This window comes from Sinohyriopsis cumingii, chromosome 1, assembly GCF_028554795.1.
Source record: "Sinohyriopsis cumingii isolate HCF-2022 chromosome 1, ASM2855479v2, whole genome shotgun sequence".
Lineage (NCBI taxonomy): Eukaryota > Metazoa > Mollusca > Bivalvia > Unionida > Unionidae > Sinohyriopsis > Sinohyriopsis cumingii.
In genome coordinates, this window is record NC_142961.1 from 9377214 (window position 1) to 9403212 (window position 25999).

The 25999-nt window shown below is 37.9% G+C and overlaps 2 protein-coding genes across 2 annotated transcripts in view; one reads left to right on the forward strand and one right to left on the reverse strand.

The window, feature by feature from the left end:
- Window positions 1–25999, reverse strand: part of LOC149806395 (uncharacterized) — a 62971-nt gene that overhangs the window by 18907 nt on the left and 18065 nt on the right. The window contains exons 3-5 of the mRNA XM_089952794.1: window positions 16722–16877; window positions 8635–8722; window positions 6187–6262 (exon numbers count right to left, since the gene is read on the reverse strand). Of these exons, the coding sequence (XP_089808920.1) occupies window positions 6187–6262; window positions 8635–8722; window positions 16722–16857 (300 nt within the window). The 5' untranslated portion in view covers window positions 16858–16877. The remainder of the gene's footprint in view (window positions 1–6186; window positions 6263–8634; window positions 8723–16721; window positions 16878–25999) is intronic.
- On the forward strand, window positions 3675–4716 carry LOC149806396 (zinc finger protein 862-like). The gene is made up of 2 exons (XM_089973725.1): window positions 3675–3780; window positions 4335–4716. The coding sequence occupies exons 1-2, from the start codon at window positions 3731–3733 to the stop codon at window positions 4606–4608; spliced, it is 324 nt and encodes a 107-aa protein (XP_089829851.1). The 5' UTR covers window positions 3675–3730; the 3' UTR covers window positions 4609–4716.

Consider the following 25999-nt stretch of genomic DNA (forward strand, 5'->3'; position numbering starts at 1 on the left):
TTAACACAAAAAGTGCAATTTTGGGAAATTATCTCATTAGAGCATGTGGACAGAATGATATGCACATCAGGGCTTAAAATTAGCAGTAGTCCACTAGCCCGAATCTAGTAGATTTCCTGTTGGACTTTCATAATGTTAATAGTCCGATGGGCAAGTAAGTCTCGGTTATCAACAATCCATGTTTCTTTATGCTATTCCCTAGTAAAGACTTGACTTTAGCAGATGTTCCGTAGAATCAAAGCAGTGGCCATTGTAAACACAGTCGTAAAATATTAGCATGAGAAGACGAAGAAATTTTCTGCCTTGGAATGGTATGTTTTTATAACAAGAAGCCATCCGATTTTGTGCATTTCGCTTAACAGTGCCAATTATGGTCCTGTCATTAACAACGGATGTTTGGTAATTGATCCTAATTAATCTGGTAAAAAATTAAATGAAAAATGATGTGGTATCACACTTTATTCACTCGACCACAGTGACAAACTACAAAGCGGTATACTACACAAAATAACATGGCAAAAACTTGAAGAAATTAGTTTGCATGTTTGTTTGTTTAAGTTTTTTTGTTGTTACTCCCTAGCCAAATGCTCCAACAGTCACAAATGAGAAACTGCATATTTTACATTTTCAACTGAAACATCAAAATAATTATAAGAATTAGATCAATTTATTACGATTATGTTATTGACACATCCTTTCCATACAACTACTTTTTCTATGATGATAAGAATAATTTTTGTATATTTTCCCTCACAAGAATGAACAACTAATTGAATACACATGGAGATATCTAAGCAGAATGCCGTACATTTGTTGGAAATTAAAATCTCTGAGCATGGGCATCTAAGGTTTGAAAATTTTTCACTTTATTATTAATTTCAACAATACAATGAGGTCCGATTAATTAGACCAAGTACCAAACTTAACGTTATTAATGATAAGACCGTAATTTGAGCTGTTAAATAAAATGCGCCAAGTCAGATGGCTTCATTTGATGGGAAGAACATCTGCTGAAGCCAAGTCTTTATTAGGGAGAGGCCATTTATTTTAGGGGGAGGGGCAAAAGTACATGTTTTGAAATGTGTTTCTTGCTCTGACTTTCTTATATAAAGGACACTGCCATTCTTTTTCTTACTTTAACTAATTCACTTCAGTTATACTGTAACATCTCGTATTTCAAAACAAAGCACAATTCCCTCCTTATAAGACAGGCAAAATGTGGCGTTTTATAGAAGGTGTTCATCTACCAGAGAAAAAAAAACAAATGTTGAAAGAAAATGACATAAAGGAGAGGAATAATTCTTATAATAGGGAAAAGCGCGCACGTGTGTGTGTGTGTGTGTGATTTGGATTTTTAACATAGCTTTCAACAATTTTTCAGTCATATCGCTATGATATCTGCAGTTTTGCAGTTTATAGTGATGTCTAGCAGTGGGGCATCCTGCTGCAGACATGTAGCATGATGTCCCACCCAGTCACATTATCCTGACACCGGGCCGACCAGTCCTAACACTAACCTCTTAATGCTGATCACCAAGCGAGGCAGCTGTTAGTACCATTTTTGTAAGTCTTTGGTATGACTCGGCTGGGGATTGAATCCACGACCTCCCACATCCGAGGCAGATGCTCTAACCACTAGGCCGCCAGAGCGGTGGGAAAAGCATAATTGAACGTTTCAGAAAACATGGACAAAAGACAGAGAATAGCTGAATTATGATGAAGAAAAGAACATTATGTGGTGTAACTGGAGTATGGAATTTGCAACACCAAACACAGAAAAAACATCCAGTTTTGTTGCGGGTTGTTTGAACTTTAAAATTGAATTGGTAAACCTACATGAAAGCTGTGGGCAACACACAAAGTGTTCAGAAAGAAAACCAGCTATGCAGATACCACCAGAAGAATTGACCACTGGTAAGATCTTGGAATGTTAAAATTGGAATGTTTGATTGACTCGTTAATTTGTTTAGAAACGCACATGCTATCATAAAGAACAGAAGACCCTTCACTAATTTTGTATGGATGTGTAAGCTGGATGAGATGAAAGGAGTTGATGTTGGAGAGACTTACAGGAATGATAAAAAGTTTGTTACATTTACTCACTACATGGTTGAAAGTGAAAGGCAGAAATTTGTCAAAGGTGTGAATGAAGCAAGATTTCTTGCAGTAGTGTGTGACGGTTGTACTGACAGTTTAATTCAAGAAGAGGAAATTGTAAATAAAAGAATCTGCAAAGGAGGAGAGATTCAATCATTGTTCCTAGCATAGTGTAGAGAAGGCAGATGCTGAAGTTGATCACCAATGCACTAGATAATGCTGGAATCACAAATTGGCAGAATAAGATTGTTGCATTTGGTAGTGACTGAACAAGCCTAATGATGCACAAAAATGCTAGAGTTGTATCTAAACTGAAAACATCCAACCAGCTTTACAGGGTATTCACTGCTTTGCACACTGGCTTGACTTGGCATATAAAAATGTAGTGACAAAAACATACCATTACACAAATATGAACACTCTTTTGATGGGACTGTATTATTACTACCACAACAGTCACCTCAACAGAAGTAATTTAAAGAGGTCCTTTGCTCCTCTAGATATATCACCAGTGATGACAAGCAGTGTTGGAGGCACACGCTGGTTACTGCACAACGAGAGAGCACTTGACAGCCTCTGGATAAGATATACAGCCATCAAGAACCACCTTGAACAGGTATTAATCTTTAATGTAAAATCTAAATACTCATTGAAAATATAAAATGCAGCTTTAAAAGCATGGCTATGTCACTCACATATAATGCAATTGAATCTTAATGTAACAACATATCACATGAAAATACCTTCCATTCATAAGTTAATTTGTACAAAGTTTAATTGTAAAAATTGCTTTCATTTTTTAACTTATATTAAAAGGGCACGTTTATTACTACTGCTTATTTATTTTTTATCCATATTATGTTAATTCGTCCACATTTTTTATTGAACTAAGGAAGTAATGTTAGATTTTCATCAAAAGTAATTTTTGTTATCAGCTTCCTTCACAGAAAGGAGCTATACCAGAAGCACTTGGAAATACCAAAGGTTTATTGAAAATAATGAGAGAACCTGCTACATGGAAATTTATGCTGTTCATGACAGATGTTATATGACTTCTGTCCAAACTGTCATTAATGCTACAAGACACAAGTGCTTCAGTTGCTGACATCAAGCAGAAGTTGGATGCCACCATTCCCATTTTGAAGAAGTATAAACTCAAGTATGCTTAGCTAATTTATTTTCCTCGTCTTCAGACTGTTACATTCATTACTTACTTGAATCATACTGATTAGATTATATGCAAAATTAAGTTTACGGTTTGTCTCACAGAATGTTTATTATATTGATCTTTACATATTGTAATTGCAGTTGTGTAACCAACAAATATAAACATCATTAGGCAAATACAATCATTTATGGTTTTAATACTCATGTCATTCCAGCTGTTCTAAGAATATAAATTGTCATAGCATACTTATACATTTTTATTACAACAGTCAAGTACATCATTCCAACACCTGCATATTTTACAGGGATGGCCCTCGACTTGACAGTTTGGCAGTATTTCTATGCTGACAGGTGTAGATTTTGGTGAAGATGATTTGATCCAAAACACCAGAGAGGAAGTGACACCATCCTTAATCTCATGTCTTGAGAACAGATTTAGTGATGCTTATGATGGTGTTATAGGTGCATGCAAGATAGCAGACTTAAAGATATGGCCATCTTCACTAGACAGTTCAGGTAATCTCCAATTACTGTTTTTATCAGACAGTTGATGTTTTGCACATTTTTAATATTTATATATCGATTTATGGAGTTATTTATTTGGGGTTCCATAACAGAAATGTATAGATGTTGTCCAAATGTTATAGACATCATATTTCTTCAGCACTAAATTATTTTTCTTAAAATGCAACGTTTTGGTTTAATACAGACTTTGGTGATGATCGCGTTGCAAATTTGGTGGAGCATTTCTAGCCAGTGCTTGTCAGTACAGGTGTGGATCCTGTTGCAGTGGAATTGGAATGGGACATATTAAAGAGTTTAGTCTACAGCAAGTAGGTGTATATTCAGAGATTTGAAAATAAATACAAGAAACATCACTGATGCCAGATTTATTAAAAATTCTTTATTTAGCATAGTATCTTGATCACAAAAGGCAACCATTTAAAGAGCTAAAGAAAGCTTTTAAAAAACAATTCAATATAAACATGATGTAAGTACTGACATTACATTTTTCTTTATGTAAATTTATTCAGATTAATATTTTCTTAATATGTTATGTTATCTTGCAGTTACAAAGACGTCTATGCTTTGACTTGGCCCACAGTTGTAAATTCATGTGCTGCTGACTGCAAGAATATTCTGGCATTGATTGACCTTATCCTGACAATCCCAGCCCACTCTGCTGATGCTGAGAGGGGTTTCTCAGGGATGAAAATGGTGAAGAGTGACTGGAGATCATGTTTGAAATCTTGGGTTCTGTCTGACCTACCCTTTTTAATATTCCATACAATTGATATTCCAACATATGATCCATCACCACCAATACATTTGTGGAATGTTTAATGGAGATGGGTAAGGAGACCAGAACAAACCCCTGATGGACCCAGAGTGCAGGTGAAGGATGAGAAAGGACACTGGGATCACTTTCTAGAACTGGATCCAGTTATCTTGAGACACAAGAAATGTGAATTGACTGATTAATGATTTGAAGCAGGATTTAATACTTTTGTACTTCTGCATTTCATATGATAATGCTATTTATGAAATAAAATTGTTGTTAATCTCAATACAAGTGTGGGACATTGTTTTGTAGACAGGACTAGTAAAGATTTGGCAGGACTAGTAAATTTTTCAGTATACTAGCTCTTCTGGCTACAAAGAAATTTGTGTTAAATTCGAGCCCTGCACATGTTCAACTGATATATAATTATTAATATCAACCAAGTTTAAGGGCAATTCATCCCATGCTGTGGGACTAGCTGTACATAAGCATAAACATCACATACAGTATCTGTCTGCCAAGTTTCAACCCTGTTCATTAAAGCTGTGGGACAAGTTGTACATAAATATCACACATTGTATATACATGTCTGCCAAGTTTCAATGCTGTTCAACAAAGCTGTGGGACTCGTACATAAAAATAAACATCGCACAGAGTACATACATGTCTGTCTTGTCTCAGGCAATTCGTCCAAAGCAGAGGGACTAGTTGTACATAAACATCACATACAGCATACACATATCTGTAAAGTCTCAGCACTATTCATACAAAGGCATGGAATTAGTTATGCATACAATAACCATCATATATGGTATATACAGTTAACTTTAAAAAGGGGAATAACTTTGGAAATTAAGTGGAGCATGATGACTAAACCACACACACACACACACATTCACATAATGTCAGTAATATATGCAAACATTCATCACAGTCCAAAGAGGCATGAGAGTAGTTGCAAATACATGTACCAGAATTTCTGGACATTACCAATAGACAGATGGCCAGTATAACATGATATGATCCTGTCATATTCAAAAAGCAAGTGCATCATAGGAAAAGTTTTTTTTTGAAGACTGAAAGACACTAATACTGCATTTTAGTTCCTACTGTCTTCTGAATTTCTCAGAGAAAACTTCACAGTTGCTAACTATGCAATAAAAAAGTAAGATATTTTTAGAAAAAAATTCCATATGAAAAAATATGATTTTGAACTGATTGGTGAACTTGGGCTGGATCTGCCAGTACATTCTCTGCACATTATGGGTGAATTCCTTTCAGTGAAAATAGCAAGGGTATCGTCAGTAAATGTGTTGATTTGAGTCATTGCCAATGTTCATCATTTTAATTCTGCCATAAAAACAGGCCTTCTGATGCAATATGAGATTTCAAATATTACATTTTTTATTTCTTCATTTGACAGTTAGGCTAATGACAGAGAGGGAGGGTGACAGTAAGAGACAGACACAAAAGTTTGTATATTAAAGGAACTTGGGAGTAAGCATGGAAGAATGGAGTATATAAATCAAGGTTACGCTATAAACATGTATACAATGTTCAAAGAGCAGGATGGACTAAATGTACTTACCATTGGTATGTTTATATATACTAGAGTATCTGGAACTTCTAAATGTACTTACCATTGGTATGTTTATATATGCTAGAGTATCTGGCACTTCTATTGGTGGTATACTAAACCTTTTTGTCTTGACATATCTGCAAGCAACAGGGAAATATGTCTGAATTATTATTAAGATGCTTATTTTATGGAATACAAACATAATGAAATAGTTTTCTGCCATTTCAAATGATTTTAAAGTATACAAAAAATGTTGACATCCAAAATGCAATGAATGATATTAAAATGTTAACAGTAAGTGAACCAATAATTTTTAGAAAGACTAGATTTATGTACAACGTTTCAAACAGTATGGCCCCCCCCCTTATATCTCGAAGAATTATTTAATCAAAATCAACTAATCTGTTCCTACTATACTAATACCTCAACGTGCTTATATATTCAATTGTAACCATAAGTATGGACACCAATATACACAGAGGTGTAATTTAGTGAAGGAAGTGCAGTTGAGTTGAAATAATGTTAACTGTCATTTGGTAGTTGGAATGGTGGTGGAATAATGACCACTATACTGTATATATTTGTTTACAAATCAAATCCAACTGCAAATCTATACAGACCCAGATCATCTGTCACATAATGTACTGGCAAATATAGATCTATGCAGTTTCTTAGAATTAATCATTACAATAAACAACGTAGATCCTGATCTGCATTATGTGCCAAGAGATCAGGATCTATGTTGTTTACAGCTGGACTTGACTCATAAGCGAGTACATTAAGCAGTGAAGAGAAGACTTAGGAGAGCCATGACTCAGCTGACTCCATTCTAACGAAATTTTACTTCTAATAAAAGAGTTCCACAAAATGATACATCTTGCCTGCTCCACCATGGCATAATCAAACATCTTGCAATGTTACCAGTACAAGAAAAAGACCACTGTGACCTACTTTTATGGTGCTTAGTACCCTTTAAAATAAATATACCCATCCAGTTTCATGACTGTGCATACAACAGTGTCAGTAAAACTGATGTAAAAAATCATGTTGATATGCTTATGTTCAGGCCCTGGCTTCATTCATTCATAATCATTTTCAATTGCTATTTTAGAATATGGATTACAGTTATTCCACTTAGAACAGATTAACTCCATCATTACAAAACCTTTTACAGTGTAATCATTAAGTTCTTTATCACTTCTAAACATATTTCATCATCATTGTTGTTTACTTTTGAAAGCTGCAGTGGCTCAGTGGTTAGTGTGATGGACTTAAAACTGAAAGGGTGTGAGTTTGAATCCTGTCATCAGACCAGCCTTTGTCAGCTACCCTGGTGTGTCCTTGGACAAGGTACTTTACTCTGGTTGCCTTGGCACTAAATAACCTATTGGTGTTGATTTGCCATGAAGCACCAACCAAACAAAAACTTTTGTGTACCATAAAAGTGATAACTATGTATTGTTGATATCATATATACTCATTTATGATTCAAGTCCAACTGCAAACAACACACCCTGATCTGTCATTGCATAATGCACAAGTAGATCATGGTCAAAGTTGTTTGCTGTACTGGTTACTCCTAATAAGCTATATAGACCTAGATCTGCCAGTACATTATGCAAGTATATACTGTAGTTTAGTCACATAAAATTCCTTGTTATTTAAATATTACTGAGCTAATGCTCTCATCTTCTAGCAGATAAAACATTGTCAAGTGCTCCATGGTATACAATGTTGAGTCTGACGTGTCAAGTGCTCCATTGTATACAGTGTTGAGTCTGACCTGTCAAGTGCTCCATTGCATAGTATTGGGTCTGACCTGTCAAGTGTTCCACTGCCTACAGTGTTGAGCCTGACCTATCAAATACTCCACTGCATACAGTCTTGAGCCTGGCCTATCAAATGCTTCACTGCATACATTCTTGAGCCTGGCCTATCAAGTGCTCAACTGCAGACAGTGTTGAGTCTGACCTGTCAAGTGCTCCATTGTATACAGTGTTGAGTCTGACCTGTCAAGTGCTCCATTGTATACAGTGTTGAGTCTGACCTGTCAAGTGTTCCATTGCATAGTATTGAGTCTGACCTGTCAAGTGTTCCACTGCATAGTATTGAGTCTGACCTGTCAAGTGCTCCATTGTATACAGTGTTGAGTCTGACCTGTCAAGTGCTCCATTGTATACAGTGTTGAGTCTGACCTGTCAAGTGCTCCGTTGCATAGTATTGAATCTGACCTGTCAAGTGTTCCACTGCCTACAGTGTTGAGCCTGACCTTCAAGTGCTTCAATGAGTCTGACCTGCTCTGACTTAATGCATGGGCAGAATATATTTTAAACTATACAACAAACAGCAAAAACCATAATCAGATGCTATATTAAGTACCAGCAGATCTGGGTTGATGATAGTGACATTCATAATTGGGTGCATTCTACATACTACTAACTGCAATACAATGTTTCAAGCATGTTACATAACTATATTAGATTAAAATTGTTCCACAAATCTTTCATACCTGAGAGTGAAAACTGCACCAGCCACTGTCAGGACCAGCACAAACAGACCTCCTATCACAATACCAAAAATTTCTCCCAGAGTCAGGCCTGTAATAAAATTTTATTTTCCAATTACTAGCCAATAATGTGCTATCTGGTAAAGTCAGAAGCATTGCAAGTTTTAATCCTTTCAAGAAAGAGTTGGCTTCTCTTCCTTGGTTCAAAATTTCAATGACCTACAGATACCATAACCATAGGCAAGGATGAGGTAATTGGACAAAAGAACAAGGTAACATAATTAACTTTAGTTTTGCCTCTTTCTACCTGAACTGGTAAAATACAACTAATTTTAAAAAGCCTATTAACCTATAGCAATAATTGGTTTTTCTTTTTTTCTGTGTCATGCAGAAAACCCCATCTCATGCCTTTTAGTGAAAATCTTATGTTAATATGACCTTATTCAGTCAGGAGAAGCAGTTGTAAGAAGTGGTGCCCATGCCTGTATGAAATTTTTAGGCAGATTCTGCCTGGATTTTAGATGGATTCAGGGCGTATTCCACCTAAAGAAAACAAATTTCAGACGGACTTTAGGTGGACTGGGAATATAGCAAAGGTGACAGACTGAATCCATCAATAACAGTTAAGAGTAATATTTCTTATATTCCTCCTAAAGGATAACTTTTAGATGGAAAAGTTCTAATTGTCCAGTTCATTTTTCTACTTTAAGATAGATTTTGAACTTTATCAAAATTACTACAAGCTGAGCTGAATCTATGGACTTTGGGTGCAAAGTGGATTTTGGGCTTAATCTGATCTTTACTCAGAAAAGTAAGTTTTTTGCTCAACAAAAATCATACTCTAGTGAAAATGTGACTGAAATTTCAGAGGAATCACTGTGAAATCTTTTGACTTTCACTCAAATGTCCTTTTTTCACTAAAATTATGGTATTTTAGGAGATTTTGACCTAAATTTCTGAAAATATCAGTGAAATTTTGTAATTGAAATTTCACTGACTCTGCCAACATTTCTGAAATTATCAGTGAGAATCTGTGATTTAAATTTTAGAGTTTGCCAAAAAGTCTGAAAATATAGTGATATTTTGTGATTGTAATATCACTGTCATTTAAATAAAAAATATCAATAAGATATAATAAAATTAGTTTTTTGTTTTATGTGTAATCTGAATGATTTTCAGCAACATTTAGATTTCCTGTTTCTGATAGCTGTAATTTTATTGTTCATTTTGGGAACAATAACTTGTTTCCACATCTTTCCATGTTATATTTCTTTTTCAAATTTTTGTTGTTGTTGTTCTTGTATTTTTTGTTTAACTTCAATTGGATTTAACTACCCTCAAACAAGATTGTTTTCTTGTTTTCTGTTTTAAAGCAGAATTTCGCTTTTCTCCTGACCTGAATCTGATTTTCCTTTATATAGACCCTTTTTTTAATACCATCTCCGAAACTGTTTTTAAATTTTTTTATAATGCTCAATCTGGTCCCATTCCGCAACGAGCTTTCTAATAGGTATTTGTTCAGTATATTATTTAACAGATGATCACTGTAAAGAGCTTTTTGATTGGTCAAACGTTTGTGCTTGCCCAATGAATCATTGCATAACAGAAACTGATGGAGCATGCTTGCTAAACATGGTGATACAAGTTTGAATATCCATTTGAAATAGCCTGAATGCAAAGTCACTGGGAGCGTAATTGGTCAATCTGTATGAAAACTGATCTCCAGGACTAGCATTTTGCTTTTTATGCCATAAAGAGCTTTACAGTAATGGCTAGCATGCTAATTATGACAAGGAATTGAACCAAGATGATTTCAGAGTTATATAACTCCACACTGATTAACTTCCACTGGTGGGAATTGTTGCTGATATTGTTGCAAGATATCTATGTCTATCAAAGATAGTCATATCTTTGTGGAGTTTTCTCGGCCCACAAGTAAAATCATCCTTCAGTATCATGAGTGGTATTATTGTTTATATTATCAAAATATTCTAGTTGTATTAGAATTCAGTATAAAATAAGAGTAATTATATCAGAACACAACATGTTTTCATAAATAATGTTCTGTCTGAACCTGGAACCATTAGATATGGAGTACCACAAGGATCAATTCTAGGTCTATTACTATTCATTTTATTTATTAATGACCTACCACTTTTACTAAGAGTCTCAATATGATCTACAGATCTCTATGCAAATGACACAACATTGTCAGACATCCAAAACACAAAGCGTGAACTCGAAATTTCTTTACAGAATGCCCTAAACAAACTGGAAAACTGGTACACATGCAATAGCATGGTGGTAAATACTGGTAAAACTAAAATATTATTTATCACAACACGGCAAAGAAGGACAAATCTTGATAGTGATGAACTATGTCTGACATGGAAGGATATAAATTTGCAAATGGTCTGTCATGATACTTGGTGTTCTGGTAGATAATAACCTATCATGGATTGAACATGTCAAACATATCAATAAACAAGTCAATTCAAGTTTATGGCTTCTCAGTAGGATAAGACATTTTCTCCCTGAAAGGCACAGAAAACTATTTTATAACAATTACATAAAACCCTATTTAGGCTACTGTAATACAGTATGGGGTAATTCAAATGATAAAAACATAGCAAAGCTGGCACATGTTCAAAAAAAAGCATTTGGGCTAATATCAATCCAGAAAGAAGGCAAGGAAACTTTAGCTGGTAAGTTAGAATTATTACCTATTAAAGACCGAATCTGTTTGAGAAAAGCCAAATTAATGTACAGAATATCCCATAATAGTGCTCCTGAATATTTACAATCTCTATTCCAGTATAGGCTACCCGGTAATACTCCCCACCTGCGATCCATGTCTACCAAACAGTATAAAATTCCCAAACCAAATAAGGAGTTATTTTAAAAAAAGTTTCCGATACTCTGGAACTCTGCTCTGGAATAGTATTCCAGTTGAGATTAGAAATGCCCACTCTATTTCCTTCTTCCAAACCCAATATATCCGGTGGCTTTAGAGATGCAGCTAAAAAAAATAAATTCCTTTGTATGAGGGCCTCAAAGTAGATTAGTTCTTAGCTAATTGAGTTACCCTCTTTAAATAAGGTCATTATTATTATTATTATTATTGTGATAAACGTAATATGTCATGGCTGCTTATGGAACAATGACTAATTCAAGAGACCAAAACAGCATTATAGTTTGTATATTAATCAAAAATCAAGTCTGCAGTACAACAGTGACATAAGGCAGGCTCCTGGCATTTCTTTTTTTTCATAATCAGTGTCTCAAATGGACGCTTTTCTGTAATTTTGCATCATTTTCACAGTTGAATTTTTCAATGCAGGATAATATTTTGTATGTTATATATGTTTATGTGTTCATAGATGCCTGTGCATATGTTCAGGCTTGATACTTTGATTTTTAAAATCACTTAATTATTTAGTGTCAAGCCAGATTCTTCGCATCATGTTGTATATACTATATATATATATATATATATATATATATATATATATATATATATATATATATATATATATATATATATTGTACATCACAGATAGAAGGCCTCATGGTAGATTAGTTCTGTAACTAATTGAGTTACCTTGCTAAATAATGTCTTTATTATTTGTATTATTGTTATTATTGTTATTAACCATATCTCTTGCCTTGGATGTCATATAAGTGCAACATCTGTATGATTTTATATCATGTACACTGAAATATCACCTTAGTTAATAAAGTTCTGTTTAATTCATATCCATTATTTATTGAAATGTCTGAAAATTATGAAAACTTAAGTAAAATACTTTATAATGATCAAAATTTTAGTGAAATCTCACCAAAGTTTTAATAAACTCTCACAAAACCTTCAATGGGGGCCCCGAGTGGCCGAGTGGTCTAAAGCGCTCTCCGTTAAGGATCACTGCCATCTCACCTCTGTCTGCATGGGTTCAAGTCTTGGATTCAGCCAATGTGGGTATGTGAGAAAGCTTGCCAGTAGCTTCTTGTGGGTCGGTGGTTCTTTCCGGGGTTTTCCCAGGTTCTTCCTCCACCCTTAATACTGGCCGCCATGTATAGCCTATCGTGTGCTGAAAATTGGTGTTAAACCCCTCAACAACAACAACAACAACAAAACCTTCAATGAAATGTTAGAGATCTCACCAAAAGTTATGTGAAAGTTTTGGCCAACATTTTTGTGAAACCTCAAAAGAATTTCACAAATATTTAAGTAAAATTTTAATGAGATCTCACCAGAATTTCATTGAAAATTTTGGTTAGAATTTTTGTGAAATCTCACCAAACTTTCAGTGAATGTAAAAAGACTTAAATGATGCCATCATGGATTAGGTTTTGAATGCAAGAAAAAAAATGATGACAAGAAAAACCTAAATCTTGTTTGATAATGTCTGTCAAAAAATAATTTATGATCCATTTTAAAAATTAATGTGAATAATTATCATTGATTTCCAATGATATCTAAGGTACTTTCACTTTTTCCCTTTTCCAACCTCCCTACTGTCTCACCTCTTTTTTGGCCCTCAAACTCTGTGTGGGTAGGTAGATAGGTAAGTAAATACTTAAGTGGATATGTCCGTGGATAATTCCGTGAACATGTCCATGGTGATATTTCCCCTTTCAAATTGTCACGGAATGGTGTAAATGTTGTTAATTAAATACATGTACTCGGGTTTCGTTTCTTTTTCTCTGTACAACGATACCCGAGGGTGATTATAATATGGTCTATGCATTTCGAAATCGTGAGTACGATTCGTCCTGTGCCACACGTGCAAGGTGCCTTTGATAAAGAATAACGAAAATTCTAAAGGTATAAATACGTTACTACATGTAAAGGACCTTTACAATACTAATGGTTTTGTCAGCAAGCGGCCTGCTTAAAGGATTCGCACAACTCCAGCTGTAGGGGTAGGTAATGTTTTGGGTTTTAAGTGATAACTAGTGTATTACCATATTTGCCTTTGCATGTTTGTTATAGTTTTCTTTACATACCATAATGCGTGCATTTTTTATTCTTGTTGCGACGTAGTGCAGGACTTATATTGGTAATGTAAAGCTACATTTTTTAAAAAAGAACTGTTTACTACTGTCTTATCAAGCAGGGTTAGGTTTACTATTGAACCTCTGTTTTGTAATTGCCATTATAATATAATCTTTTTAACTTACCATGTATAACGTCCTTACGTTATGTCTGTATCAAGTTTAGTACACTGTATCGGGTATATTTTCAGCTGAGTTTTTGATGGTAGGAATATCCGGGGTGTCCGGTGTTGTCAGAGTGTAGAAACGTCCGTGTGTCCGGAGCGTTTAAGGTGCCGGAGTGTCTAATATCTAGCGTCCGGAATGTCAAGAGTGACTAAGGTGACCCAGCTGTAGAGCCGTCAAAGGACCAGGGGGTCCGGAGGGTCTAATATTTCAAGTGTCCGGAGGGTCTAATGTTTCAAGTGATCATAGTATTCCGAGGGTCCGGAGTCTATATTGGTTGTGAAATTGATTCGGAGGAGCTGTGGAGCGGATATGGTGCACGGGTGACGGAGTACATCTCCACACATGTATTTTTAGCTGTATGCTAATTTTGGGTTAGTAAGACCCAGTGTATTATTCAGGACTGGAAGGATAGATTGTATATCCGTTCTTGTTTAGTGACATAATTTCGCTACCTGAGCGAATACATTTTTTTTTTACTATGTGTAAACGCTTACATTGTTTACTATTTGAGTGAACTATATTCATCTTTCCATTATTGAATCATTTGTGAAATCATTTATCCTGTGTTTTAGGGTTACTGACCTAAATTTATTTGTACATTTTTTTCATCTTTGAAACTGTGCGTTTTTTGTTAAATAGATCCAATATTTGGATTATAAATACGCACACATCTTCATGATCCACTACTCATATAAATCACCACATTAAACCATATATCTGTGTCGTCAAAACGTGTTCTGTTGTTAATCCGAAATATCCCACCCGGTTATCTTGTTACACAAATAGATAGAGAAGCAACCTAAATATTCTGTCCTACTGGAACCAGATCATTACTCCCCACTCATTGTGTCAGATATCGTTCTATCGGAATTCCATCAAACCAAAGGCTGTCTGGTCAAGCTAAACATGGCAGACCATAAACAAACCTAGTTTCACAAGATTAAAGTACTTCCTAATGACTATTTCATTACTGATTCCATTAACATTACACGTGACATAACGGTTCTGTTCTTGTCTCAATTACACAAATGAATGAATGAAATTCATTATATGACTTAACTATGTTATTTTCAGCGAATACACACATTCAAGTCTTTAGCATACATGAAATCATCTAAGATCGGTGAATTCAACGGATTCTCATAACTTATATAAACTAAAGTAATGCATGAAATTCTTAGATTCCTATAACAATCAAGATGACAAATTCAAACAATTCGTCAAACTTATATAAAGAAGATCATTGTACAAATTCAGATAGATTAACTCAAACAGTTACACTCATTTCAAGAGAATTGATATACAGATTTAAACAAATAAATTTGTGCAGATGTAAACAATTAAATTCAAGCAAATCATTATATTGGTATCAACGAACTACATGAAATTGATGCAAATACCTTGTGCTTTCAAGCTTTGTTCACTTCTACTGCCAAAATTGTGTCTGTTGACTTTCCAAACATTCGGTCCCTTTAACCAATGTTTTATGAGAGAATGTCTTCCAAATTCAGTCTTGAAGTCCCTTATATTTTCACTCTTGCAGGAAAATTGCAGACTGACTAGATTTCTTTCAAAAAGGGCAATTTAACCCCAAGGAGTTCATGTGGGAACCATGCCCTTTATTTAGAGCAACCAATCAGGATTAAATATATTTGCTGCCTTTTATAAAAGGCGCAAAAATTGCGGTCAGCATGACTTCCAAACAACAGATCTTGAAAATTTCAAATATGACAGTTCCGATATAAAATCGAAGTTAAACGTCCCTTTTCTAGTCGTCTAATAGCTAAGTAAATGAAGGCTTAATTAAGAATCACTTCCTCTCCCTAGAAAGACATTACAAATCCTTGCAGTATAGCAATTTAACAAGCACCTGTCCCCATAAATCTAATTAATTTTTCTCTGGCCCAAATTAATGTGTTCTTCACAGATCAACAGAAATTTGCATCCTTACCCAGATTTTTTTATTGGATATTTATGTGGACATTTTAGGCAGCCTCTTTTTAGATGGAAACTTTAGGCAGTGTTTTATTTCAGGTGGAAAGTTCAGGTATTTTTTTTCTTCAGGTAGAATGTTTTTTCAGGCAGAAATCCTAAATGGATTTTTTTGTTTAAGTGGAATATTAGGACAACTAATCTGCATACTTTGTCCAAAATTCCGCCAGAAATCCACCTAAAGTCCACTTGAAATTTGCCTAAGCTTCTTTAAGTTTACGGTTAGACAGAAAATGCTTAAGTAACCTGTCTGAAATCTGCCTAAAGTCCGCCTGGAAATTATTTGTACAGGATTTCAGACAGATTTTTATTCAAGCAGATTATTAAAAAACTAATTTGCATATTTTGCCTGAAATTCCGCTCTGAATCCACTTGAATTCTGCTTCAGCAATTATGGTTTAGGCAGAAAGTGCTTAAAAAACCCATCTGAAATCCGCCTTAAGTCCACCTGGAAAGTTTTGTAGGGGTGATTCGAATATTGTAATTAGTAGAAATAATAAAACAACAAAATCAATTATATTTTTTATTTTTCAAACAAATTATATTAGTTTATAATAGTTCCATCTAATAATTCATTTAACAACCATGAAGTCCTTATTTAGAAATAAGTTTATGATCAATAAAATATGCAGAGAAATCAGAAGAAAGAAAACCAAAATTTCCAAGGTGTTCTAAGTCTTATAGTACATGAAAGAATGGAAATAATTTCATGATCCAACATTTATAGAAAATTAAAAAGTTAATTTTGAAAATAATTAAAGGTGTCCTAAGACATACCACAGTTAATTTACATAAACAATAATCTTACAAAACTTGTATTCTTAAAACATTACAAATGTAACTACACTATAAAGGGGAGATAACTGCTTACTTACTCTTATCAACTGGTGTGCCATATATCCAATCACTTTTGGGACCTTCCCCCATATCAGAAGAAGCAGTAACCCAGAAGCCGTATTGTTGTTCTGCCTCTAGGTTATTTAGTTTTAGGAAGTCCTCGTCAGGCTGCATGTCTTTTTTATTTATTGTACCTATTGATATCAATAGAAACATAAATGTGGGCACAATTTCACAAACAAGCGAACAGCAGTTGCATTCAGTGTAGTTTAGCAAGTTCAGCAAACACTAATCCCTTTAAAACTTCCCCGATCAGTGCAGTATTCAATAAACAGATCAAAATATTGCCAACTAGATAAAGTTTTCACAAATTTTGCCATGCGATACACCCATCTTTGAAAGTGCACAGTACCCAGAGGACATCATAGAGGACAGTAGTGAATGGGGTGAGATTAGCGACAATGGGAATTAGCATTAAAAACACCCCTTGGGTAAGATTAGCGACAATGGAAATTTAACATTAACCACCCTGGGTAAGATTAGCGACAATGAAAATTTAACATGGGCAAAAAACCCTGGGTAAGATTAGCGACAATGGAATTTAACATTGGAGAAAGGAAAAAAAAAGGAAATATCCATTTTAGCGACAAAGGCATTCGAACAATGGAAAAAAAAATATCGATTCTAGGGACAAAGGCAATTGAACATGGGGAATAGAGTTTGGGTCTGTCTAGGGACAAGGGGAATTGAACATGGGAATAGAGTTTGGGTTTGTCTAGGGACAAAAGGGAATTGAACATGTTAGAAAAAAAAAAAAAACTACTTTAGGGACAAGGGGAATTGAACATGGGATTTTTTTTTTTAAAAATTAAAAAAGGGGTAGGCAATTGAAAGGCTATCTCTTTTCGAGAAATGTGGGTGGCCCTGAAAAGGGCCTTTGGGTTTATGTTAATATTAATATTAACATAGACGGCATCTGTCACATCTTCTTCTTCTTAAACTCCTTCTAACTGCAGGTCCATACACAAGTACCCTCTTGAGGCATCCTTGTCTTTCTATGTAAACTCTTCTCATCCATAGACTAGTATCTGTCCTATCGACAACAACCCACTTGGACCGGACATACATGAGCATGTCCGTCCTAAACATCATTGAAGACACAAGGGTGGATGATTCAACTGTGGTCCACATCGTGAGGCAACGAGAACAGGTGAATCAATGCAGTGAACTGCGCTTATTTATAGGTAGAGGAAGGATTGAAACGGATTGAGTTCATTCACAAATCTGAACACGCGTTACAAAATTCAGTCAGTCCGCATCCAATCCGAAGAGAGCAGTCTTTGACGTCATGTAGTCTATATAGATTCGCTAGTGCCTGTGTGCTGTCAATCTATGCGACAGTGATTCAACATGACGGAAACTCAGAAAACAATCCATTGGGGTGCACCAGCAGTGGAGACCGCCCAAGGGAACCCAGACTTACTTTTAGAAGAGGTACATTGGGATTTTGTGGATTTTCTTACCTCGCAAGAATTTGTTCCGGAACCTTCGTCTCATTCTTCATTACCGCAAGTGGAGAATTTTAGACAGAGACAGAAAGAAGAATTGGAGAAATTTATGCAACGACAAAAGGAAGCGGAACAAGCTTTTCTCCTACAGCAACAGCAACAAGAAGAGGTAAGAAAAAAACAACAACAAGAAGAAGTAGCAGCAAAGAAACAAGAGGGTGAAAATCAAACGGCCACGGTACTGTTGGACATTTTAGCGGAGTTAAGAAGTCTGAAACAAATGTATCAGACTTCTTTATCACGACCGAAGAGAATATGACCTTCCCGAGCTAAACACGCCAACCCTGTGACTAAGCCTATCGTACCACCCTTAGTGATTTCAACCCAATCATCATCATCAGAAGTAGGCCTCGGTCGTGGCAAAGGCTTAAGGCAGTTAAAGTTGATTGCTTAAACTCACCCCTTCACCAAAAAAGGCCCTTTTCAGGGCCACCCACTTCGCTCGAAAAGAGATAGCCTTTCAATTTGCCAAGAACTAAAAAATCAAAAAAAAAAAAAAACATTTTACCCTTATAGTACATGTCTGTGTATGAGTGCGTGAGTGTGGCTTCTTATTTAAAATCAAAACTCAAAGACACTTACCTTATATAATTAATGTATTCTTTTCTCCATAGAAATTTCTCCATCCAATTCACAATTCACAACAGAACACTTTATAAATTACATTCACTTCTTCTGTTTCTTTTTTTTACTCTCTCTTTTTTTTCAATTTCTTCACCGTCACAGTCTTTTCCTCCTCTTCCTCCTCACTTCCTTCCCTTCTTCTTTTCTTCTCCTGTTTCTTTTTCTTCACCTGGCTGCTTTCTTCCTCTGAAGAATCTCTCTCTTCTTCTGAAGAATCCCTCTTTTCTTCCGACTCCTCTTGTTTCTTTTTTGGGCAATCTGGAGACCAATGTCCTTTTTCTTGACAATAATAACAAGTATCTTGACTTTTGTCTTTTCTAGCCCCTGTTTTTGTTCTTTTTTGATGGTCTGGACACTCTGAAGACCAATGCCCTTTCTTCTGACAGATATAGCAAGTATCTTGACCTTTATCTCGAAAGGAAGGAGAGTAGCCCGTCGGCTGGTCTGAAGAGAATTTTCTAATGACCCCTAGCAAAGCTCTGATGAAACGTTCCATCTGGGTAGTCTCTTCCATCGTTGTGCTCGGTTTGAGAGTGAAATGAATAGTGAAAGGACAAGACACACACCCTTTTTATATACGCTGGTTTGCCATGACTATAAATTAGTCTATGGTGTTTAAACTTGAGTCATTTGACGCTTTGCACTCAAGATGAAACGATCCTATTCATTCGAGAAGAAAGAAGAAGAAAGTAAGAGGCAGAAACGTGATCTATCGCCTCGTACCAGAGCTGAAGTCTTGGCACAAATTCATGCCAGTGATTTTGAAGAGGACATGAGTGAACCAGAATCCGAACCCACTAAACAAAGTTCACCACCCTTAGTCAACCCTGAAAAGTACTATTTCATTCGAGAGATGGAAAAGCGCTCCTCTAGAAAATTTAGAACCACGGCTTACACCTACACAGTGAAGTTTAAAGATTTCAAGTCCAACGTACCATTGGAGAAAGCAGAAGGGTTTATTACCAAGATGTGGGATTCTTTGCTCACCGCACTCAAGCGACAATGTCAACCCAAAGAAGACAATTGCTTGACACTATCCATAGATCACGACAGCTTGAAATCCCCTGTTTGGATCGAGTTTAGCAGACCCGCAGAACTAACCCCTTCCAAAGTCATGGACAAGATTCAACACGTACAACAATCTAATGACCAGTTTGACATCACCGATGGTAAAGCCACACTGAAAATGGCCCACGTCTCTCCTCCTCAAGGGACCGGACAACGCAATAAGGTGTTATTGGTGAACGACCTTCGCAACACCAAAAAGAGTCTCATCCAAATTCACAATTCTCAAGACCAGATGTGTTTAGCCCGAGCCATCGTTGTGGGACGAACCTACGCCAACAAGAACGACACGGTAGAATGGAAAAGAGCCTGGAAAACTATTCAACGGTCCGACTGAGCCAAACAACGAAACGAAGCAGAACTCCTGTTACAACAAGCCAGACTGTCCAAAGACACACCCTGTGGCATTCCTGAGGTGCAGAAATTGCAAGATGTCCTAGCTCCACTCTACACCTTGAAAGTGCACCCTCAAGAAATGCGCGGACCTCTGTTGTTTCGAGGGAAAGACTTTAAGGACGGAAAATACATTCATGTCTATTATCATGATGACCATTTTGATACCATTACCACTATCACTGGATTCCTGGGATGCAGTTATTACTGTGAGAAATGTGACTATGGCTATAACAATCGAGAGCAACACAAACATTGTGGATGGAAATGCCCAGGATGTTTGGCCTCTCCACCCTGTCTGAGCAAAGGACAAGAAAGAGTAGATTGTCCTGCTTGTCTGCGCACGTTTGTCAGCCCTGCCTGTTACCAACAACATCTGAAGACGCAAGGTTCACAGCAGAAATGTGCTTGTCAACTGCTGAGATTGTGCCCTACGTGTCGACAAGGCCTACGTACCAACAGTACCAAGACACACGTATGTTCAGGAAAAAAAAAATGTCACATTTGTCACCACATCGTGGACCTGCAACACGAATGCTACGTGCAAAAATACCAACCCCCACCAGAGAAAGAGGACGGTCACAAGAAGAAAGGCAATTTCATCTTTTTCGATTTCGAATGCATGCAAGAGACTGGCATTCACATTCCTAATTTCTGCGTGGCTCATCAAGCATGCGAGAAGTGCATTCAAGAACCTATCTTCAGTCATTGCCCTCACTGCAGCAAGATTCCCGGAGGGCGTGAAAAAATCTTTCGAGGACCGAACACATTAGCCGATTTTGCCCAATGGGTCTTAGATCCCATCGACAAGACGTGGAGCCAAGAGGACATCGAACGTCACGGAGATTGTCATTGTCATGCCACAGTGATGGCTCACAATTTCTCCAGATACGATGGACAGTTTCTTCTCAGATACTATACAGAACAAGGCACCGAACGTCCTAAAGTCACTTTGAACAGAGCCAAAATCATTTTCATGCAAGTGGGACAAGTGCAGTTTAAAGATTCGAAGAGCTATTTGGCCATGCCTTTGAGTCAAATGCCTAAAACGTTTCGAATGACAGAAATGGCTAAAGGGTACTTTCCACACTTTTTCAATACGGAAGCCAATCAACATGCCGTTCTACCCCATTTACCTGAGGCTCACTATTATGACCCCGACAACATGCGTACCGAACAACGAGAAGCTTTCTACGCTTGGTACCAGACTCATGCCTCCGACCCTTTCGACTTTCAGGAAGAAATGCTAAAGTATTGTCGTTCCGACGTGGACATTTTACGGCGTTGCTGTGGAAAATTTCGAGAACTGTTCATGGAACACGGAGGGGTCGATCCTTTGAAAGAAGCTTGCACCATTGCCAAAGCGTGTTCCTTAGTGTATCGACAACAATTCATGCCTGAAAACACCGTGGCTGTCATCAGCCCTCAAACGACCCACTTTGTCAAACGTCAATACTCGGTCAAAGCCCTACGCTGGTTACATTACTTGTGCGACAAGGAAGACAAGTGGATTCAGCATGCTCGCAATGGAGGGGGTGAAAAGACCATCGGAACATATTCGGTCGATGGCTGGGACTTAGAAAACCCCAAGATCGTGTACGAGTTTAACGGTTGCTTATTTCACGGATGTCCCGTCTGTTACCCTGATCGTAGCACTAAAAATCAGTTTTTACAACGAACCATGGAAGACTTGTACCAGGACACTTGTCAGAGTCGCCTAAAGTTAGACAGGAAGGATACCAAGTGGTGGAAATGTGGGAACACGAGTATCATCACCGTATGAAAACCGATCCCGAGTTTAAACGCCTCGTGGAAAGTTACCAGTTCATGGACCCGCTGAACCCGAGGGATAGTTTGTACGGAGGAAGGACCAATGCCACCTGTTTGCTGTACCAAGCCGACGAAGAGAAAGGAGAAGAAATTAGATACTTGGACGTGTGTTCGCTGTATCCCTATGTGTGCAAATATTGTCGCTTTCCTGTAGGGCACCCGCAATTGTTGACGGAACACATCGACCTGAAAAACATTTGACAATACGAAGGCTTGATCAAGTGTAAAGTTTTGCCTCCCACGAACCTATACCATCCCGTCATACCTCACCATTGTCAAGGCAAACTGATGTTTCCCTTGTGCCGTACTTGTGCCGAAACGTGCAGCCAAGATCAACCTTGTCAGCACACCCAGGAAGAACGTGCCTTGACGGGAACCTGGGTCACCGTGGAATTGTTCAAAGCTCTGGACTTGGGATACCAACTGTTAGAAGTGTACGAAATTTGTCTCTTTCCCAAGAAAGAACAATACCACAAGGGTGACCCCACGCAGAAAGGCATTTTCGCCGACTACGTGGATGCCTTTTTAAAACTGAAGCAAGAAGCCAGCGGCTATCCTTCCTGGTGTCACACTTCCGAAGACGAAAAGACATTCAAAGAGAAATACTATGAACAAGAAGGCATCACTTTAGATCACATCGAGAAAAACGAAGGCAGGCGATTGTTTGCCAAAGTGATGTTAAATTGCTCGTGGGGGAAAATGGCACAACGACCTTGTTTACCCAAGACGGAATATTTGACAGAACCTTCCCGCTACTTTCAGATGATTCGCGACAAAACCAAATACATGAAACACGTGGACGTCGTTCGCAAGGATTTGATCTTGGTCAATTACGAAGAAGATCTGGACTTTGTACAAGACGACCCCTTTGGAAATGACATCATTGCGGCTTACGTGACAGCTCATGCTCGCTTAAAATTGTACGAAGCTTTAGAACTGTTAGGGGAACGTGTCCTGTACTTTGACACGGACAGTTGTATTTACATCCATCACCCGAGTCAACAGTACCTTGACATCGAAGGAGACCGTTTAGGAGCCTGGACAGACGAACATCCTGACGACAAGACTCTAAGTTTCGTCAGTGGCGGTCCCAAAAATTACGGCTATGAATATTGGGACCCACAAGGAGAATTGCACACGACGTGCAAAGTGAAAGGACTGACTCTGAATTATCGTACCAGTCGTGTGGTGAACTTTGGGATATTGAAAGAAGCCTTGCAATCAGGAGAGGATGGAAACTTTAAAGTGACCACCTATCAACCCAACAAGATTGTACGTTTACCCACTCACCACATCATCAGTCGACCCTTGGAAAAAGTCTATCAAATCGTGTACCAGAAGCGAGTGCGACTTTCCAATCATTTCACCTTACCGTATGGACATGTCGGTATTGGTCTGTATATAAAAAGGAACCCTTGGCAAGATCGATAGTTCATTGTGACTACCAAGACCGAGCGAACAAGATGAATACTTTCAGAGAAACACAAAACAAGTTTAGACAGGCACAATTCAAGTGTGGGGCTTCTGAAGTGGAATGCGATTGTGAGCCTTGCGACTTTTCAACCTGTGTTAGTGACGGTGCCAGAAGAACCCGTCACCCAGGACATGACTGTCATGGACAGACCTGAAAGACCCTTTCGGGAGGACACTTGTGTAACCTTACTCCCTATAGAACTGGTCAGAACATTACCCAAAACATGTTGTACAGACACTTGTGTTTATTCCAAGTTGATGGTTATCATGTGCCTTTTATCCTTGTACTTAAGCCTTTGGCTTTTATGTATTTTTTTTTTGTCTTTCGTATTCATGTTTGAAACATTCAATAAACGTGTTCTGGAAAAAAGTATATAAACTCTCGTCTTGTTTGTTTTCGCATCACAAGTGACATTCCAGACACTATGGCTACCTCTGCTGTCTCTGATCGCTCTTCCCCTACTGTCAAAGTCATCGACAAACACTTAGATCGTGCCAGTTGGGAGGCTTTGTATCTTCGCCATCCCTTTAACATGCTCATTGCTGGACCTAGTGGTTCAGGCAAAACTGAATTCGTCAAACGTTTGATCGAACATAAACATCATTTGATCGATCGACCTCCTCAGCGGATCGTGTGGTGTTACAAAGAGTGGCAATCGGCGTACAGCCTCTTGCGATAAAGTCAAGGCGATTCCATCGTGTTTGTGGAAGGCATTCCTAAAGAAGACGACGGCATCGTCTCTGACTCCCGTCAAACCCATTTGGTCATTTTTGACGACATGTTAGGAGAAGACGAAGAAGAAATTAAACTGTGGTTCACGCGCAAAGGGCATCACCGTAATGCCAGTGTCGTTTACAGCACCCAAAATTTGTTTCAACAAAGTAAAGCCCATCGCACCATCAGTCTCAATGCGCATTAAGTGGTTATGTTTAAAAGCCCTCAAGATAAATCGCAAGTGCAAGTCTTAGCCAAACAGTTAGGAACGCCTTGGCTGACTCAAACGTACGACGATGCCACTCAAACTCCACACGCCTATTTATTCGTCAATTTGAAACCTACGACCCCCGAGGATTTGCGATTTCGTACCCACTTGTTTCACCACTGGTGCCAAGATGGAGGGCCTGTCCTGTACACGTCTCCGTCCTCGACTTAATTTCACTCCACAAAAAAAATCTATAAAAACCTCAGACCCTTTTCGTCTGTCTCACACACATTTTGAACATGACGTCCCTTCAGTCGCATCTTCCCGTCAAATTGAGTCATGCCTTGTATGGCATCAGTCGAGAAAAAAATCCACAAACACGAGCTCGTGTCTTAGAAGCTAGTCTCAAAGAAGTCTTACGATGGTTCACGGTGACGGCACGTCAATTACTCCAAGGGATCATTCAGATTCCTCATCAAACCAAACGCTTTTTTGATCGATACAAAGTCGCTTTGGTCCAACTGGCCGATCCCCGCATCGACACTCAAACCAAAAAACAAATCATTTTGAAACCTGGAGGGAGCGGTACTCTCTCTCTTAAGATGGGATCCTAATGCTCCCAAAGTTCTCCCCAAGAAAAAAGTCAAACGAAGCTCCAAGACAAAGAAAAAGACCAGGTCCCCAAGGAGAACTTCTCCAGTGGCGGGACCCTCCTCTGACCAGACGCCACCCTGGAAAAAGAAAAGAAGCCCCCAGAAAAAGAAAAGTCCACAGAAGAAAACTAGTCGCAAGAGAGGCACTTCGGCCAGGACGCAACCTTACACTCTCAAACCACGACCTGACACGGCGGTGACCGCGTCTCCGGCAGCCTCACGTTCATCCACTTCTCCGTTGATGACACCAAGAACTGAAGAGTACTTGGAGACGTTGATCACACCAAGAACATCTCCGTTGATGACCCCAAAAAGAACTTCTCCAGTGGCAGGACCCTCCAATTTAGTGGCAGTGGCTGCTGCTCACAAAGTACCTTCTCCCAAAATCAAAGTCCAAGAAAGATCGGGCATGTTACAAAGTTTACTGGATTTGTCCAAGCAAGAACTGGCTTGATTTAGTCCGTTACGTACCCCTGCACGACGTATCATGCCTGTCCTCAAACTGATACGACGTAAAGACAATCAGTGGTGACGCGTTCCAGTATAAAAAAGGTCTGTGACCAAGTAGGGGTATCAGTGTTTTTGGTGCTGAAGACTCAAAGATGTCACTCTCCAGAAAACATCCCTCTTCTAAACAGCCCCAAGGAAAGAAAAGAAAAGGTCTGCCTCCTCGTTTAGTTAAACATGGGGACATGTTATCTGTCCTGTCCAAAGCTTCTCCACCCCTACGAAAAAAACTCATTCAATTGGCCTCCAAAGAGGTCATCGATACCGTGTGCGAATGCTG